Raw genomic sequence first — 17,567 nt, 5'->3', positions numbered from 1 at the left:
ACATGCAGTGATGGGCAAATTTCGAAATGGGCCCATTTTGGCCTCCAAATTAGCAATATATTAAAGTGTTAGTAAGAGTATTTGTTATGGTTATTCCATATCAACTGCAAGATATGTACACATTAGATAATGAAATAATGTGAAATTAACAGCTAATTTTATTCCTAAATAGGTCTGTGTTCAATCAAAATACTTTACCAGATAATCACCTCTTTGAATTAATAAAAAACAGTGCAATAAAGAACACTTTTTAACATTTTTGACAAAATATGTTTTGTAACCATCAAACACATGCAAATTTATAAATGTTCTTGTTTGTGCTTATTACTAATGAGCAGAAAAATGAAGGCAAAACCTGTTTCTTTGTACACCTGTCATATCCATCAAAATATAACTTTTAGGCATATTTCACAACAATAGAAAATGATATTTTATGCTTCTTTAAACAAAATTAATGTTCTAATTGCAATTGCTATTTGATTGGGAGAATGTATGTTTTTCTCTTTTTGTTTCTGGTTGCATTATCAGACATTTTTCAGCACAAGTTGGAATATTTGGATGAGATAAGCTAAATATAGAAGAGGTGAATTGAGAAATGATGCTCACAGCAACAACAAAAAAGTGGCAGCCGGTTATGCTATTTTTGACAAAAATGTTCTGTTAAAAAGGATTGATGGTAAGAAGAATAATCCCTGTGTATTTTTTCATTACATTGATCACATTAAGTAGTTCAACGCATTTATTATTTATATTCTACTCTTGTATGAATTCAAATATACTGGCACTCAGGAAAACAGAATCATAAAATGAATAATAATGAGAATCAAACTTGTACATTAAAGTTATGAAATCAGCAATGAATTCATTAAAAATCTTATCACTAGTCATTTGTTTCAATTTCATGAAAAGCTTTAAATTAACATCTGTAATTTTGAATTAAAATAGACCAATTCACCAGACTACTGGCAAATCATAACATGTACCATTGGTTGTAGCAATTTTCAAAAAAATATTTCTTGAAGAAAAGGATTATTGTACAGTCTGTTACTATACTATAATGATGTGTATAAAATCAGATATTTATTTAAAAAAATAACAAGAAGCAGATCATGGAAGTTTGGGATATATATTTAACCTAAGGAACCTGACCATCTTGCTTATATATAGTAAACTGACAGCATTTCGTGTAAGCAGACTGATGGTATACTGGCAAAGCAATTTCCAGTTTAGTAATAGTGTATGAGACTGTAGTTGTTTGAGCCCAACTGAGGCCTTTTTTCTTTGTTATATTTATTATCTTCTCTTTTCCATTTCTTTTAAATATAAATAAATTTCTATTAATTTGCCTTCTGTAATTCATGCACATTCTGTTCACACCATTTCTTTATTTCTGTCTTACTTCCCATTTGTTACATGCTTCTTATGAATAACTCAAACTGTTACCTAACCAATGGTTTGAAAAAGGAGTTTAAATAAAACTCTCTAAGTATTTTCTTGAAAATACTGCATTTTCAACTACTTGTTTACACATTAATGCTGGCCAAAAATGCTGGGGGTGGGGGTGGGGTGGAGTTTTAATGGCACTCTATAGACATTGATGGCTGCAGTGCCATTTCCAATGACATTAAAACAGCCAGCCCAGGCTTTGCCATGGAAAGGTATTGTACCCATGACGTTAGATTATGAATCTGACACTTTCAACTGAGCATGGTGGGTCCCTAAGTCATAGAAGGTGGCATGTGTTTTGTAATATGAATTTTAAAAGATTTGATTTATTTTTGGCATTTTTCATGAGATCTCTGCACAAATGCACAAAAATATGTGGCTACACAAACCTAACCAGCATGGGCAATTGCCATATGAGACTTGTGTGCTTCAGCTTTAGTTCATAATGCCTTTACTGCTGTGACTGTTAGGAAGGGATTGTGTTGTCCTGTATGCCTCTCTGTGCATCATCAGAACGCTATGTGACTGTTATGCAGGGATTGTGCTGTCCTGTAGGCCTCTCTGTGCATCATCAGAGAGCTATGTGACTGTTATGCAGGGATTGTGCTGTCCTGTAGGCCTCTCTGTACATCATCAGAGAGCTATGTGACTGTTATGCAGGGATTGTGCTGTCCTGTAGGCCTCTCTGTACATCATCAGAGAGCTATGTGACTGTTATGCAGGGATTGTGCTGTCCTGTAGGCCTCTCTGTACATCATCAGAGAGCTATGATACCAATTTGGTGCAGACCATGCTTATGTAGACTAGTCAAAAATGAAAGAATGATTACAAATGCTTTCCTGGCCAATTCTTTACAACTATGTTGTACACTATTGTTCAGTCAGGCCTGATACTACTCACCTTGACTGCTCATGCATGAATAATAATATGTAAACCATATCATCTTTTCTGAAATGACTATTATTATTAAATTCTTTCCACAATAAGACCAAGGAGCCAGCCTAATAAATCTGTCAAAAGGTAGGCTTTTGATCAGAAATAAATATCCCAATAAAATATTTGTCAGTAGAGTTTATTCCAAACTGGGTGTGCTTATCGAGCATGACTTCTCAATCATATTAATACAGTAATAATGATTATTGTTATTATCCTCATTATTATTATTATTATTATTATTGTTATTATGCATGTATTCTTTGCTAGATCTACATGTGCAGATTGCAGCAAACTGAAATAATGACCTACTTATGTAGTATGAACCTGTAGTTTGTAGCATACAAGCAATGAAAACCTAATGATAGAAAAAGGAGGAATTGACCAACCTCCACTATAACAAAAGCCCATAAATATACAATGCAAACAAATAATTTAGCTAGAAAAGGTCTGAGACATTACATAATTACAGGTATACTGACAGTTTGCCAGATATTCAAATCTGATGTCCACCATCTAGTTGACCATAACTATATACTTAATCAGTCATTCCATCCCTAACTGACTGTACTAAATATGAATTAAAATGGTATTAGCTTAAATTATCTTTAATTGAATTTTCAATCTATATTAAAACCTAATTCATATAGCAGTAATTGTAAAAATACTTTGATTTTATATGACATACTAGGCTAAAGAGTAGGTATGGTTATCTCAGATAACTGGATTATTTACCTGACCACAAGGTGCAGCCACTGCTTGCTTAATAAAGCAATTGTTTGTCATTATGGATCTAAATTTGTAATGTATGTGCACCAAACTGCACTGTTAATATATACATATGCAAATAATACATCTGCAAAAGAATGTACCACTTTGAAAAACTCTGAATATTTGTGGTCACATTTACTGTATATATATGTTATGAGTCCAACTAAAAACTGCATAGACCATGATCTGCCACTGCATAATTCACTGATATCTCAAATGCTATGCTGTTTATTAGGCATAATCAGTAGAAGAAAAAATGAGAGACCCTGATCTACCTGTGCATCTTGTGACAGCAGATCAGGGTCTCTGTTGCTTGCAGTTGGACTCAAGTTATTAGTATGTAAGGCCTATTAGGAAATATAGGAGATTTTTGCTGCAGATAAACACTTAGCAGAAGGATCAGTGGACAGATGCAAGAATGCAAATGTATTCATAACAAAATATATTCCCTCTACCAACCTTTAATTGCCAATTGTGTATTTTGACTTGTGGAGAAGTATTCTACAAGGAAAATGCACTGGATGTTAGGTTACATTCTTTAGAGAAATCAAAAAGATAAATGCTGAATGCTGAAAGATAATGAAATATGTTAAAATATAGTCTGTTTTCTGTCCTTTTTTATTATTTTTTTTACAAGATATTATGAGAGACAAGTGTTCTTAAAGATCAGAATGTCTTACCTGCATCCATATGCTTGACAGGAATAAACCATGTATCTTACATTCATAAACTTGTATATAAATCTTTAACATTAAGGACTATGATGCTTAAACCGGCAAGACATGTCAGACAGGAACTTCTAGCATATCAGCAGTGAAACTTTTTCAACCTTGAGGTACACAAATGATTCATCTGCTGAATGCAGCAACAAATGCTGAAAATATGTGACCTATGAAAACTTTAACACAACATTAAAATTGTCCACAATCATGACTAAGCTCTTTGCTTAGGCAGGTGAGACAAACAAGACAAAAACTCCTTGCATATCAGTGAATAAGCTTGCTATGACTCACTGATCATAATCAGCAACAGAAAGAAGCAAAACCAAATTTTGTAAAACCTAAATAAATTCCCAAAGTTTAAGAGGAACTTACAGTAATATGATTCTAGTCCAAAATAATTCTAAAGTGTCCTACTCAAGTCTAAAAGAATCGAGTGTTATGAATTCCAGGTCCTCAAATATGTGCCAAAAGTTTTCATGTATCACAATGGCACTGTCCAAAAATCCTTTGAATAAATTCACAATAATCCCAGAATAATGTTTTAGGCCAGAGTCAATAAGCACTGTGTAATTACAATGAATAATCCAAACAAATGTTTCCTCTCAAATTATACTGAAACACATCTGCAGACTGATATTAAAACAAGAACATAGGAATCAAGAATGAAATATTTGTCATTATATATAACCATATTGCTCTACACTGCAATATTTTTCTGTTCAATATGTTGCCTACATCACAATACGGCACACTGCAACAGAACCCACCTGACTGAACCATTCAATGGGAAATCACCCAAATGTTTTTAAACAGGTACATTATTACAAATAATTTTAGGACTTGTCATCACCTATTCAGAGCTCCAATGGAATCTACAGGCATGCTCCAAAAGTAAAGAAACAATTTTGATAAACATAACAAACTTTACATCCTAAGAAATATTATCTTAGACTCTCAACTAAATGCAGCAACTAATACAGTTCTACATGACTTTCAAAAACATCAACATAAAACTTTGAACATGGTTCATCATGATGCTCCAGCAGGTGAGAGAGGCAAGACAGGAATATCACTTAAATGCAGCAACCTTCAAAACCTTTAATGCAAAACTTCAACACTGTTGATGCAGCCACTGTTGATGCTGTTTGCAGAAAAGTGGATACTGTCTTTCACCATACTTAGGCACTTGAGATAAAATCCAGAATTATTACTAATATTGCTATAAATTTAGCCAAAACTGCCGTCCTTAATGGCTTGTCTTCATAAGTTTGTGAAACAAAGCACATAAAAGAATAAAGGGAACCATACCTCTGCACAATAAAGATGGTGATCACTATCACAGCTGATAATCCATCAATTGTAACCCAAAGAATCAGATAGCTCTGTGGAGGCTGAAAAGATCAATAAATAGACAAAAGACAAATTTAAACAGTTGGAATGAAAGTACAAAATGGTAGAGTTTAATGCAAATGAATAATGATGAGGAATTAAAATGCTGTGTATTAAGAAGCAGAGTTTTTGTCATCATTATAGGATTTTATAACATTTAAACAAGGTTAGAAAAAGCCTCCTGAAGACTGTTTTGATATTTATTTACCTTGTCAATGATCAGTATTTTGCAGATGTTTAATTAAACCCCACACACACACACACACACACACACACACACACACACACACACATATCTGGTAACTGAAGTGTTCTGTTGAAAATGCAACTGATACTCTGCTTTCTGAAAAGAATTTTAAGTCTGTTTCTCCTTTTAATTCTTATCCATTTTTCCCATTACCTTTTGTGTGTTTAACTATCTTTGATGTTCTTGAGTGACAATTAGTTTTTCAAGCTGGCCACTGCTTTCCTAATTGAATGTAACATCAGCACCATTATCAGGATAAATACATCTTTTGGTGAAAACCCTATACAAATATAGTCATCCATTTAGGAGTAATAGTGATAACAACATTTTCAAGACTACCATCCTGGCAGCCACAGTGGGTGTAAGACTGGAACCATTGTCAATCAGAACCAAGTAAATCACAGTTGAAGTATTTTCCTTATTTTCAATATGGTCACCGTGGTTACTATACTGGATGTCAGAGCTGCCCTATTAGCTAGTAATCAAAAGAAGTTTTTAAGGGAAAATCCCATGTAAACATGTTTTCTGTTTAGGAGGAGTAGCGAAATTCAAATTTTAATGATGGCTGCCATGGTTTCCATATTATTTGTCAGATGGCACCCTTTTCATTCAGAATCAACTAGATATCATACAACAGTGTCTTGGTGAAAACTCCATTCAGAAATGACTGTCCATTCTGGAGGAATAGCAACAATAATATTCTAAAGATGGCTGTCACTGTGACCATAATGCACTGGGATCAGCATCAATTTCATTTTGGACCAAGCTGACATCATAAGAAGTCTCATGTTGATATTACTGTCCAAGGATGTGGCAGCCTTACTGAATGTCAGCTTGGCATCAATTTCATTTAGAATTTTTTTTATGTTGTTGTGAAAACACCATGTTGATATAAGACAAGAGAAGATACAATTTCTTTATTTTAAACTGCATAGTTCATACATCTAAATTAAAATATAAATATAAAATAGAAGTATTTAAGCATAAAGATAATATATATCTTATGTACAAATATATCAATACATCTGCAATAATGGACTGTGGCCTGTATCGTTAGAAGGCATGGCAATAAGATTTCATGATGACAAATGTGACAATCAAATCTGATGTCCATGAAGTGACATCATCATTTAGGACCAACACAACCTTGAGATGAGAGCGTGTAAAGTTTCATGCCAATTATCTGATTAGTTTAAGATTAGATACAACAAAACTTGCTTTACAGGACAGATGGACAATGGATGATGGACAATGGACAAAAGGTCATCCAATGAGCTAAAATTGGCAGTTGGTACAGTTATAATTTCAAATATAATGTAAAACTAGATCAGAATTTGCAAAACAAATATGCCCCACCCATAGGCAAAAAGGTCAAAGTTAAGAAAGTCTGAAAACTTTATAAAGCTAAAATAAGCAAGACACCCAAATGTGCTTGATGTCACTCACCTGAATAGTTGACTTGTGAATACCATTTCACATACTGAACCTTCTGAGGAGAAAGTAAAACTTCGACTACACAGTTGTCACACTGAGTATTAATGCTGGCATCACTTATCTTCCTTTGTATCTCATATAATAGAGAATAACTTTTTCAACAGAGAAAGGACAATATATTTATAGAACCAGTATTCTCACCTTGATCTCTCCCCAACCTCTGGTAACCTATCTCATTACTTAATATCTATTCACAGTAGCTACTTAAAGTACAGACATATACTTGGCATTATCAGAGGAGTAAAGCCATGTGGTCAGCATGGTTTCCCCCAATCTACCACACTAGGGTGCCAAGACTGTAGAGTCAACACTCAGAAACCAATGAGATCCCCATCTGATGTAGCTGCATTGGCTGAAGTGTTGGATTCATGACTAGAAGGTTTCAGGTTCAATTTCTACCATCTGATCAGCCTGGATCATCATTAATATGCATGGATCTTGGTCATAAATAAAACTCAAATGACATCATCAATATGCATGGATCTTGGTCATAAATAAAACTCAAATGAGATCATTAATATGCATTGATCTTGGTCATAAATAAAACTCAAATGAGATCATTAATATGCATGGATCTTGGTCATAAATAAAACTCAAATGAGATCATTAATATGCATGGATCTTGGTCATAAATAAAACTCAAATGAGATCATTAATATGCATGGATCTTGGTCATAAATAAAACTCAAATGAGATCATTAATATGCATAGATCTTGGTAATAATTAAAACTCAAATGAGATCATGACACCAGGCTTACATGTTAGTCTGAACAAAATCTCTTCAGAATATGGTTTCAACAATTGTTCATAAGCAATCAGATGCAAGACCAGTGGATGCAGGTCATAACTGAATTCAACCTAACATACCAGGTTTGATCAAATTCTGATCAAATATATGAAGCGTTCACCAGTTTAGAAAATTTGATCTAAGATCACCTCAATAACATGCATGGAATATCATTCCTAACTGAATTCTTATGAGATCATGTTGATACTAGCTTACATATCATATCTGACCAAATTCTGATCAGAGGTATGGTCTCTTAAGTATTCATAAAATCTCGGCTATGCAGATGCAAAGTCACCGCATAAATGTGCCTGGATGTCACTCATGATCAAACTCATCCAAGATCTAGCTTGCATATACAGAGTCTGATCGAAATCTGATAAAAAAATATGACCCATAAATTGTTCAGAAGTCGACCAATCAGATGCAAGATCACCTTATTAGTGTGCAGACATCAATCAAAGTCTGAGATACTGAAATCTTTAGTGTTTACATACAAGTGTTGACAGATGGATGAGACTAAATGACATACGATATGCTCAGTTAGCTTATGTGAGCTAAAATAACTTAAAGTGACATAAAAATCTAACTGGGCCATTTACAATAAATTAACCTTGTCAACTTTACTAAGGCAGGTGGTATAAAAACCATGATAACAAGCTTTCAACAAAAGAAAATGTTTAAAAATCATAAAAGGTTACAGAATTCCAATGGCACAAAAATCTAGTCATCCACATTTGAATATAAAATGTTCAATAAATTTAACTTGTTCATGTCAAGTGGATTTGTTTAATCTTACTAGGGAGTTTCCAAGGATGGATGGACAGATAGATGGATGAAACCATATCTAGACTCCCCCCCCTCCAAATGTAAACACAGTGGGGCATAAAAGGACCTGTAAACCTAGCAATCTTGATGAATACAGGTTTGGATAGTGTGAAAACATATACCTACCACATGTCAAACAGGACCAGACAGGTGACTGATATATGTCTAGATACTGTAACAACATATATCGAACAGGACAAAACAAATGAAAACAGATTTTGGATTCTGTGACAACATATACCTACCAGATGCCAAACTGGAGCAGACAACTGACTGAGTTCATGCACCATATTACTTGTCACCATATCCACTCCAGCACACCAGTACAGGGAGTAAATTAACGAAGTGTCCACCATATAGATAATAGTACTGATGTTCTGTTTCTTATATTCACTGAAACAATAAATAACCAGAATTAGTCAAATTTAATGATGCTTTTCATCTGGACAAAATAAATATACCAGGTTCAAGATAAAATTCCCTTTCTGCATGATTTATCCATTATCATTTTATGAACACAACTGTTTCAAGGTTCCTCAATTTGTTTTGTATCTTAGTCAAAAAAAAGTGCCATATCAGATTTATCTGTCCAATACTGAAAGGCATTTATGTCAGGATGTTTATTTGTCCAATATTGAAAGGCATTTACATCAGGATGTTTATTTGTCCAATAATGAAAGACATTATGTCAGGATGTTTATTTGTCCAATATTGCAAGGCAATTATGTCAGCATTATTTGTCCGATAATGAAAAGCATTTATGTCAGGATGTTTATTTGTCGAATATTGAAAGGATTTATGTCAGGATGTTTATTTGTCCAATATTGAAATGCATTATGTCAGGATGTTTATTTGTCTAATACTAAAAAGCATTTATGACAGGATGTTTATTTGTCCAATACACATTGTGTCAGGATGTTAATTTGTCTAATACTGACAGGCATTTAGGTCAGGATGTTTATTTGTCCAATAGTGAATAGCATTTATGTCAGGAAGTTTATCTGTCCAACAGTGAAAGGCATTTATGTTAGGATGTTGATTTGTCCAATACTGAAAGGCATTTATGTCAGGATATTTATTTGTCCAATAATGAAAGGCATTATGTCAGGATGTCCAATACTGAAAGACATTTTTGTCAGAATGTTTATTTGTTCAATATTGAAAGGCATTTGTGTCAGGATGTTTATTTGTCCAATAATGAAAGGCATTATGTCAGGATGTTTATTTGTCCAATATTAAAAGACATTTATGTCAGGATGTTTATTTGTCCAATAATGAAAGGCATTATGTCAGGATGTTTATTTGTCCAATATTAAAAGACATTTATGTCAGGATGTTTATTTGTCCAATACTGAAAGGCATTATTTCAGGATGTTTATCTATCCAATATTAAAAGACATTTATGCCAGGATGTTTATTTGTCCAATATTGAAAGGCATTTAAGTCAGGATGTTTACTTGTCCAATATGGAAAGGCAATTATGTCAGGATGTTTTATTTGTCCAATAATGAAAGGCATTATGTCAGGATGTTTATTTGTCTAAAACTGAAAGGCATTTATGTCGTGATGTTTATTTCTCAAAGCTGTGGTCAAATTCTGTTCAACAGTTTTCTGAAAGAAAGTTGTTTAAATCTACTTTTCATTTTGTTAATTCTGTTTAGCAATTTTAGAGAAGAGGAAAGTGTTGACCAACAGCACATAATTTAGGGACACATGACAGTCAATGCACAAGAGACAAAGGACCATACCAGAAGCTCTTGTGTCTTTGCCACCAAGTGCACTAAATATAGTTTACAAAATGTCCTAAGTCATGAAATGGTTGATAGCTAATCTTGGTTTGCAAGTTTTCACAAATGAGTGCAGGTAAAAGATTTCCTGCTGATGAACTGCCTTCCAGTCAAATACAGTATCAGTTCAAGCTGGCAACACTTTACTCATGTGCTCTTGTCATTAAGCAAAATGAACTTGTGTTAACAGAAAAGATATATTATTTATCCCTCAATCTAATAACTAGGACATGTTGCCCCTCATATATTAGTGTCTTCTCCCCTCCTGTCCCCCATCACTCACCCATAAAGTACAATTAAGCCACAGAGCAGTCACAGGTACGAAATAAAATATGTATTTAATTTTCAAAACCTGACAAATAACTTTTATGATTATAATTCTTTGATATTGTCCCCTGGAAAAGTATTATGTATATCTTAACTATGTATGAGAAAGAATTCCATTTCTTTTTTGTGACTGCACCAAACAATAGTGGGCACACCTTTCCTTCCTTTCCTTATCACCCATTCTGAAGTAACCCTCAACCATTATAATCTCCAATTACTACCAAGATTTTCTAACATTTCCAACTAATACTGATATAGATTTTCCATGCAGAATGCCTGTTTAAAATAACTTTATCCAAACTCACATTGTAATTATTATCCTACTTAACATAACTATGGCAATAACATATTCATCACTATTCTGACTTGTTTTAATGATTTACTTATATACATGACATTATGAAGTTTAATATTTCTCTATTATTATGATTTCACATCAATCAATATTTTTTTTGGTCAGTTTAATTTCAGATTTTTAGGGTATCTGTGTTTTAATAACATTCCTATGTTTATATTTCTGTGTAAACCAAATCTGTTGTGTGTGTGTGTGTGTGTGTGTGAGAGATTTGAATTTTAAATGTAGCTTTTAACAATTTTTCAAACATATCGTTATGATGTCTGCTGTGTGACAGTTTATAGTGATGTCTAGCACTGAGGCATCATGCCGCATACATGTATCACCATGTCCCACCCAGTCACATTATCCTGACACCAGGCCAACCAGTCCTAACACTAACCTCTTAATGTTGAATGCCAAGCATGGCAGCTGCTAGTACCATTTGTATAAGTCTTTGAATTTCCAACCCACAACCTCCCAAATTTGAGGTATATGCTCTAACCATTAAAGTCACTGGAGTGGTAAACCAAATCTTGTATGCTCATTCTAAAGATTACATAATTTCAAAACTTCAATGTAGATGCTGGAGTCCCTAATAATGAAACCCCACATTTTAATAATGTGAGAACAATAATCAACCAAAGCTTTATTCTACTCCAAAAATTAATACTTCTCATGTGGAATTTCTCTATTCTACACTATCCTTAGGTGGGACTTTTCTGTGTTCCTCAGATGGGATTTCCCTATCCCGCAATATCCTTGGATGGGATTTCCCTATTCCACACTAATATATTTCAGAGATTCTATTAATCCTCACTCAATCTGCTTAAGACTGATGTCCTTTGGCTGCAGGTTCATGTGCCGTATCCCTTTCTCTTTCAAGGTTTCAAATGGTTGAAGGACATCTGACACCAAAGTAAAGTTGTTCTGAATGGAGTCTGATCGTGAGCTGTTCAGCCAGTAAATCTGGATATTGAAGAAAGATAAATGTTACAAGTTGTTATTGATGAAAAATATGAGTATAAACACATCAACTGTCAAACCTGGATATTGATAACAGATAAATGTTAAGAGTTGTCATTGATGAGAAAGTAAATTTTTAAGTAAATTATGTTTCTCCGAGAACACTTATCCAATCACATTACATAAAAAATATTAGCCAACTACCTCATGAATCCAGCCCTACTAAAAGATGAACATTGTCTTTCCCTCTCTCAATAGACAAGGGCAATAACTTATGTCCATTATCTCCCCTTGCCACCACCAGGTGCTGCTAATTTTAGATGAGCGATATACCAATGAGGATGCTCACATGGTAGGATGATTGGTGGGGGGTGTTATAAGAAATATGATTGGATAAATATTCTCGAAAAAATATTATTTACTTACACATTTGCTTTTCCCTTCAAATATGGTCCCCAATCACATTACGTTAAAAGAATAGGTAATAGGAGGCAATGGAATCATTCAACTTCTACCTCAGGTATCTTTCAAGGGAATAATAGTTGACTCCCATGTGAATGATAACCCATTATCCTAATTACATAAGCAACTCAAGCCTAGGGTCATTTGACCTGTGACCTTTACATACAATTACAAAGATGAATATTGAAATCTTCTTAGCTACAAAATTACACTGGCAAATCAAGTGAAGCTGACAGGCTGTGTTGATTGTTTAAGTTGGGTCTGGTGGCCATCTGTGCTGCCACCACTGGACCTATCAGATTCAAGGTTTGCCTCTGCAACACTAAATCTCTCAAAGGGATTTTTGTCAATTGCAATCAAAATGGGCTGAAATATCTGATAGATCTTTATCATGCCCATTATCATGTCTGCTATGATGCTGGAAAGTATCTGATATCCAGGAGTGGTGGCCTTTGATAATGATTGGGGCCAAATGTTTCTACTCAAAAAGCCATAGAAAAAAGTCAGCTATTTGAGGGATTAAGGCACTCCTGTGGGACAATATTATTGATCTGGCACCAGTCCCTCAAAACATGCCACTTTACCTCATAAGCCTTCAGACTGGAGGGACTTCTTGCTCTCAAAATTCTCTCCACAATCGAAGGTTTAAATTGTCTCACAAGGATTTCTTGATTGATAAGAACCAAGCATGCAGAAGAAGACAGTCTGGGCAAGGATGGAAGACCCATGATTGTGGTTGCTTGGGTAGAATCAGGTTGGCCAGAATCTTCCTGGGCAGATAAATCACTAGATCGAGTAGATCAGTGACCCAGGATTTGTCCCATCTGAGAAGGGCTATTAGAATCATTGTGCATTTCTGACTTTGTAACTTCTGGATTATTTTTGGTATCAGGACCATGGAAGGGTGGGCAAATGCCCACTACCCCTCCCAAATGATTGACAGAGATTCTGCAGCCCAAGTTTCTGGGTCTGGGACTGGAGAGATGAAGGTGGGTTCCACCTTGGCACAAAAAGGTCGATCATCGGATGCCTGTGAAGAGTGCACAGCCAAGAGAAGACCAACTGATGAAGAGACCATTCCATTAAAAGGACTAGACCTCTTCTGAACAGAGTATCAGCCAAGACATTGAGAGTGCATGCAATGTGTCTAATTTGTATATTGATGTTGAGATTGTCACATCAATATAGAAACCACCAAATGAGAACACACAGGATGGGTGATTTGTTGTCCCCCTGTTTGAGGAGATAGGTCACCACCAGTGTTGTGGGACATAATGAGGACCGTCTTGCCTATGAATCAATTTTTCCAAAGTGAAAGGTGTTGAAGACAGCATTCATTTCTAGAAGGTTGATGTGTAGAGGCTGACTCCCATGATGACACTGACAGTAGTCTGGCAACAGGTGGGCACTCCACTTGCATGTACCACCATCACTACATAATGTTATTTCTGCTTGGGGCTTTTCCAGCAGGATCCCCATGGTCAATCAGCCTGGGTTATGCCACTAATACAGAATGACTGTTCAAACCAGGGGACCCGAAAATGGGCTTTTCACCATTGTGCTAGCATGTCATTTGTAAGGGGTGCATAAAATGATGGCTGAATGGAATCAAATCCACTGCTGCATTGGCCAATCTGAAGAGTTGCAAGAACTCTCTTGCTGAAATCCATGTCCTGTTGGAAGCTGGTTAGACGAGTTTGATGATCCTGATGATCCAGATGGACAAAAAGCTGAGATGGATGAAGGTCAGACATTTCCCAGTTCACTAGAAAACCTTGATGATTAAAAGGTGAGCGAAGATCATTTTTGCCTCGGTGTAGAATAGAACTTACCAGATGTTTCTGGAGGATGCCATCCAGGTATACTGCTGTTGTTGTCAACCGGAACAGGGTGACCCATAACCTTGGTAAAACCCAAACGGCTGACGCTGAGGCCCAAGGAAAGGACTTGAACTGAAAACCATGTCATGGTAAACAAAATGAAGAAATTTCGTTATCTGGGGTGAAAAGGGACATGAAAATATGCATTGGTCAGATCGATGCTGACGATATACTTGTCCCTTCAGACAGAGTGGCAGATACCTCGGTGTCTCCATCTTAAATTTTGTTGAGGGCAATGAATTGGCTGAGGCTACTCAAGTCATTGATTAGTGCTCAACTTGCCATTCACTTTCTGAATAAGAAACAGCCTTGAATAAAACTGTGGCAATTGTGGTCTTATCGCCATCTCCACTGCCTGCTTTTCGACGAGTGGCCATGTTTACAGGTAGGTAGCTTGAAGGAGGAGAAATTTGGCTTCTGTATGATTGTCTCCTAGGTTGGTCAAACTGTTGTTGGGATCTATATTGGTGCATATCTAAATGAAAAGATCACTTGTTCAGAGGCTGCTTAATGTCTCTTTGCACTGGCAGAGGCTGAATGTTTCCAAATGCCTGTGTGGGTTGAATGGTCAGTTGGAGAGGCAGTTCCTGAGCTGCCTGCTTCATAACTCCTTCGATTCTTCCTTTGAATGCAATGGTGGTCCAAATTAAAGCAAGGGTATGATAAGGTTTGAGCGACATGGACAGCAGACATCAGAGATGCTCCCAGTATTTTATTATATGGGGGTGATTTCCCCACTTGTCCCAAAACAATAAGGGGGAGTAGAGCAAAACTGAGGGGAGAAGGAAATGGCCATACTTCATTAATTACGTAACACTTCAATATCCATCTCTCTTCCTTCCTCATCCACTTTGTAAGACCCCTATTAAAATCAAAATCTTTTTAAAAGAAGTTGCCTCTAGTTGCATATGCATTAATCTATTCATTGTTTTTCTCAGCTTAATCGATTTCAAATCTGTGTATGAATATTGTTCTGTACTGATAACACCCTTTCACAGCTCACAGGGATTTATCACTAACACAAGCTCTGCCAAAGTCCAACTTTCTTAAATTAGCATTCTACTGACTACAATGCAAGATTTACTATTCCATAATGCTTTATTAGGATTTTAAGTCCATTAATGCCATAATCCACATGTTCTGAGATAGTTTAATAAAATAAATATCTTTACTTTTTAATTTCATTTTTAGATTCCTATTTATTAGATTTATTGTAACCTTTATATACAGGTTATATAGTTTGGTAGCACATGATCCTGCTGGGCTAAATTATGACTAGAAAAGAAATGAAAAGTGCACTATGTTTAAATTATCTGGATTTTAATTTGGCTTGTTTGTCTGCCTTTTCTACATTTAATCTCGAAATACCAATGAAATGGGGGGTTGACCATCATGCCGTCTGTTTTGGTCCATCCAGCATGTACATTGGATTTCGAATTTAATGCCATATTTAGGGGTTCAAAATCATTCATTGGCATATCCCTTAGTACTTTCCCAGCTCATATAATCTGATATACTTCCTGACTTTAAAAATTAATTGCCTTCATAACTATGATCAGCCAGCATTTGTCGAACTAAACTGGCATCTATTGATGAACAACGTTGGGAATTGGCCATTTTGGGCCTTCTCAATAGCCCGTATTATAAACACACATTTGTAAAACTTCCTTTATGCAAGGTTGAAACTTCAACACAATCCTTGTTATGGGGCCCAATGTGTTAATCAAATTTAGATCAACAACAATTCATGTTAAGCTGAAGAATCCAGATACGTCAACAGTTATAAAAAAATACACGTCGCGAGAAGTGCTTCAATATTTTTACCATTTCTACAAGTACTTTAGGGGTAAATGGCTGAATAAAGTTGTATACTGCGCAGAGCATTTTTTATATGTGTGACTTCAAATTAATTTGCAGGAGTTCTTGCGCATCACAACTTTCCAAGTGCACAAATTCATACAAATTTTGTGTAAATCATGCGATAGCACACCCTGGGAGCATCTCTGCAGACATGTGACACTTTGTATCGAGTCCAAGTTGGTAGAAACTGTCAAAGCATTGGCCATAGTATGGCAAGCTGCCTGGTTAATGACCTTAGCAATCCTGGCAACTGCCTCCCAAGCATGTCGATTACTGGATTTCTCATCGAGTCTGAAAATTGCCAGATCTAACGTTGAAGAAGTAGCAACTATGTTCCGAACCAGCTCTGACATGGCATGGAACACATTTTGTCCACTTTATAGAACAATGGAAAGACATATGTACAGCTGTTTTATTCTTGTCTAGGGCTGGGAGATCAGTACTGAGAGCATCTTACTTTTACACCAGATGGATGAACTTGGTTTTATGAGAAGATCAATACCTTTGGTAAAATTCCAGTGAGTTTGTGTTGTGAACACTCCCTACTACCCATTTTCAAAAGATATGTTTATTTACTGCTGCTGAATGTCTACACTATATTGGTCTCTAGAGACATCTGCAGCAAAGAGAACCATTGACAGCAAGAAGGGTCAATAATGTGATCTGGAGAACTCCAAATTGGCTTGCAAGATTCATAGGTCATCAGAACCAAGTCTCTCGCATTCAGTAGTAAAGTGTTTAAGATTTCTCCAGCTGGAATATCAGAAAAGTGCATCACAAGCATGATCTCATTTTCTGTGTGAAGGCTGTCAGAAAGAAAAAAATGGACTGTCTCCCAATTTCTTATCACTTGCTCTGGGAAACTGCACTTGTTGAAGAGTAAAGTTTGAAAGAGGGCTTCCCTGTCTGGAGTGCCTCAGAGATGTCATTCCTACCTTTCTGGCGTCTCTTGGAAAATGAAGTCTAAGCTGAAAGAATGAATGACCGTAGCAATCCTGACCATGGTCTACCTTGCTAAGGTCATTCATTCATAAGTCCATCCTACTCTTGTATGGTCATGCAACAAAAAGGATGAAAGGCAAAAGTTGAGACATGAGGATGGCTTTGAAGTGTATGGTCTGTTAGCAGTGTACAAGTGGAAAGAAAAACAGTCTATGAAATTCATGAGTAAATTGTTCAGCTGTCCTGTTGAGTACATGAGCTTTATGCAAGAATGACTCCCAAGAACAGTTGAGAAAATTTAATGCTCAACTTGCTGAAACAGAGCCATCAATACCAGGTGAAGCAAGGAGTCAATATCAACAATGTTGGAAAACAGTGATCTCAAGGTGTT

General features: G+C 35.7%; 1 protein-coding gene across 1 annotated transcript in view; it reads right to left on the bottom strand.

The window, feature by feature from the left end:
• The window catches only part of LOC149799776 (glycerophosphodiester phosphodiesterase 2-like), a 96,923-nt gene that overhangs the window by 13,013 nt on the left and 66,343 nt on the right, over positions 1–17,567 (bottom strand). The window contains exons 11-13 of the mRNA XM_089959164.1: positions 11,887–12,035; positions 8,864–9,011; positions 5,181–5,263 (exon numbers count right to left, since the gene is read on the bottom strand). Of these exons, the coding sequence (XP_089815290.1) occupies positions 5,181–5,263; positions 8,864–9,011; positions 11,887–12,035 (380 nt within the window). The remainder of the gene's footprint in view (positions 1–5,180; positions 5,264–8,863; positions 9,012–11,886; positions 12,036–17,567) is intronic.

Source organism: Sinohyriopsis cumingii, chromosome 5 (genome assembly GCF_028554795.1).
Source record: "Sinohyriopsis cumingii isolate HCF-2022 chromosome 5, ASM2855479v2, whole genome shotgun sequence".
Lineage (NCBI taxonomy): Eukaryota > Metazoa > Mollusca > Bivalvia > Unionida > Unionidae > Sinohyriopsis > Sinohyriopsis cumingii.
Note: the sequence above shows the minus strand (reverse complement) of the source record. Positions and strands in the feature narration are given on the sequence as shown.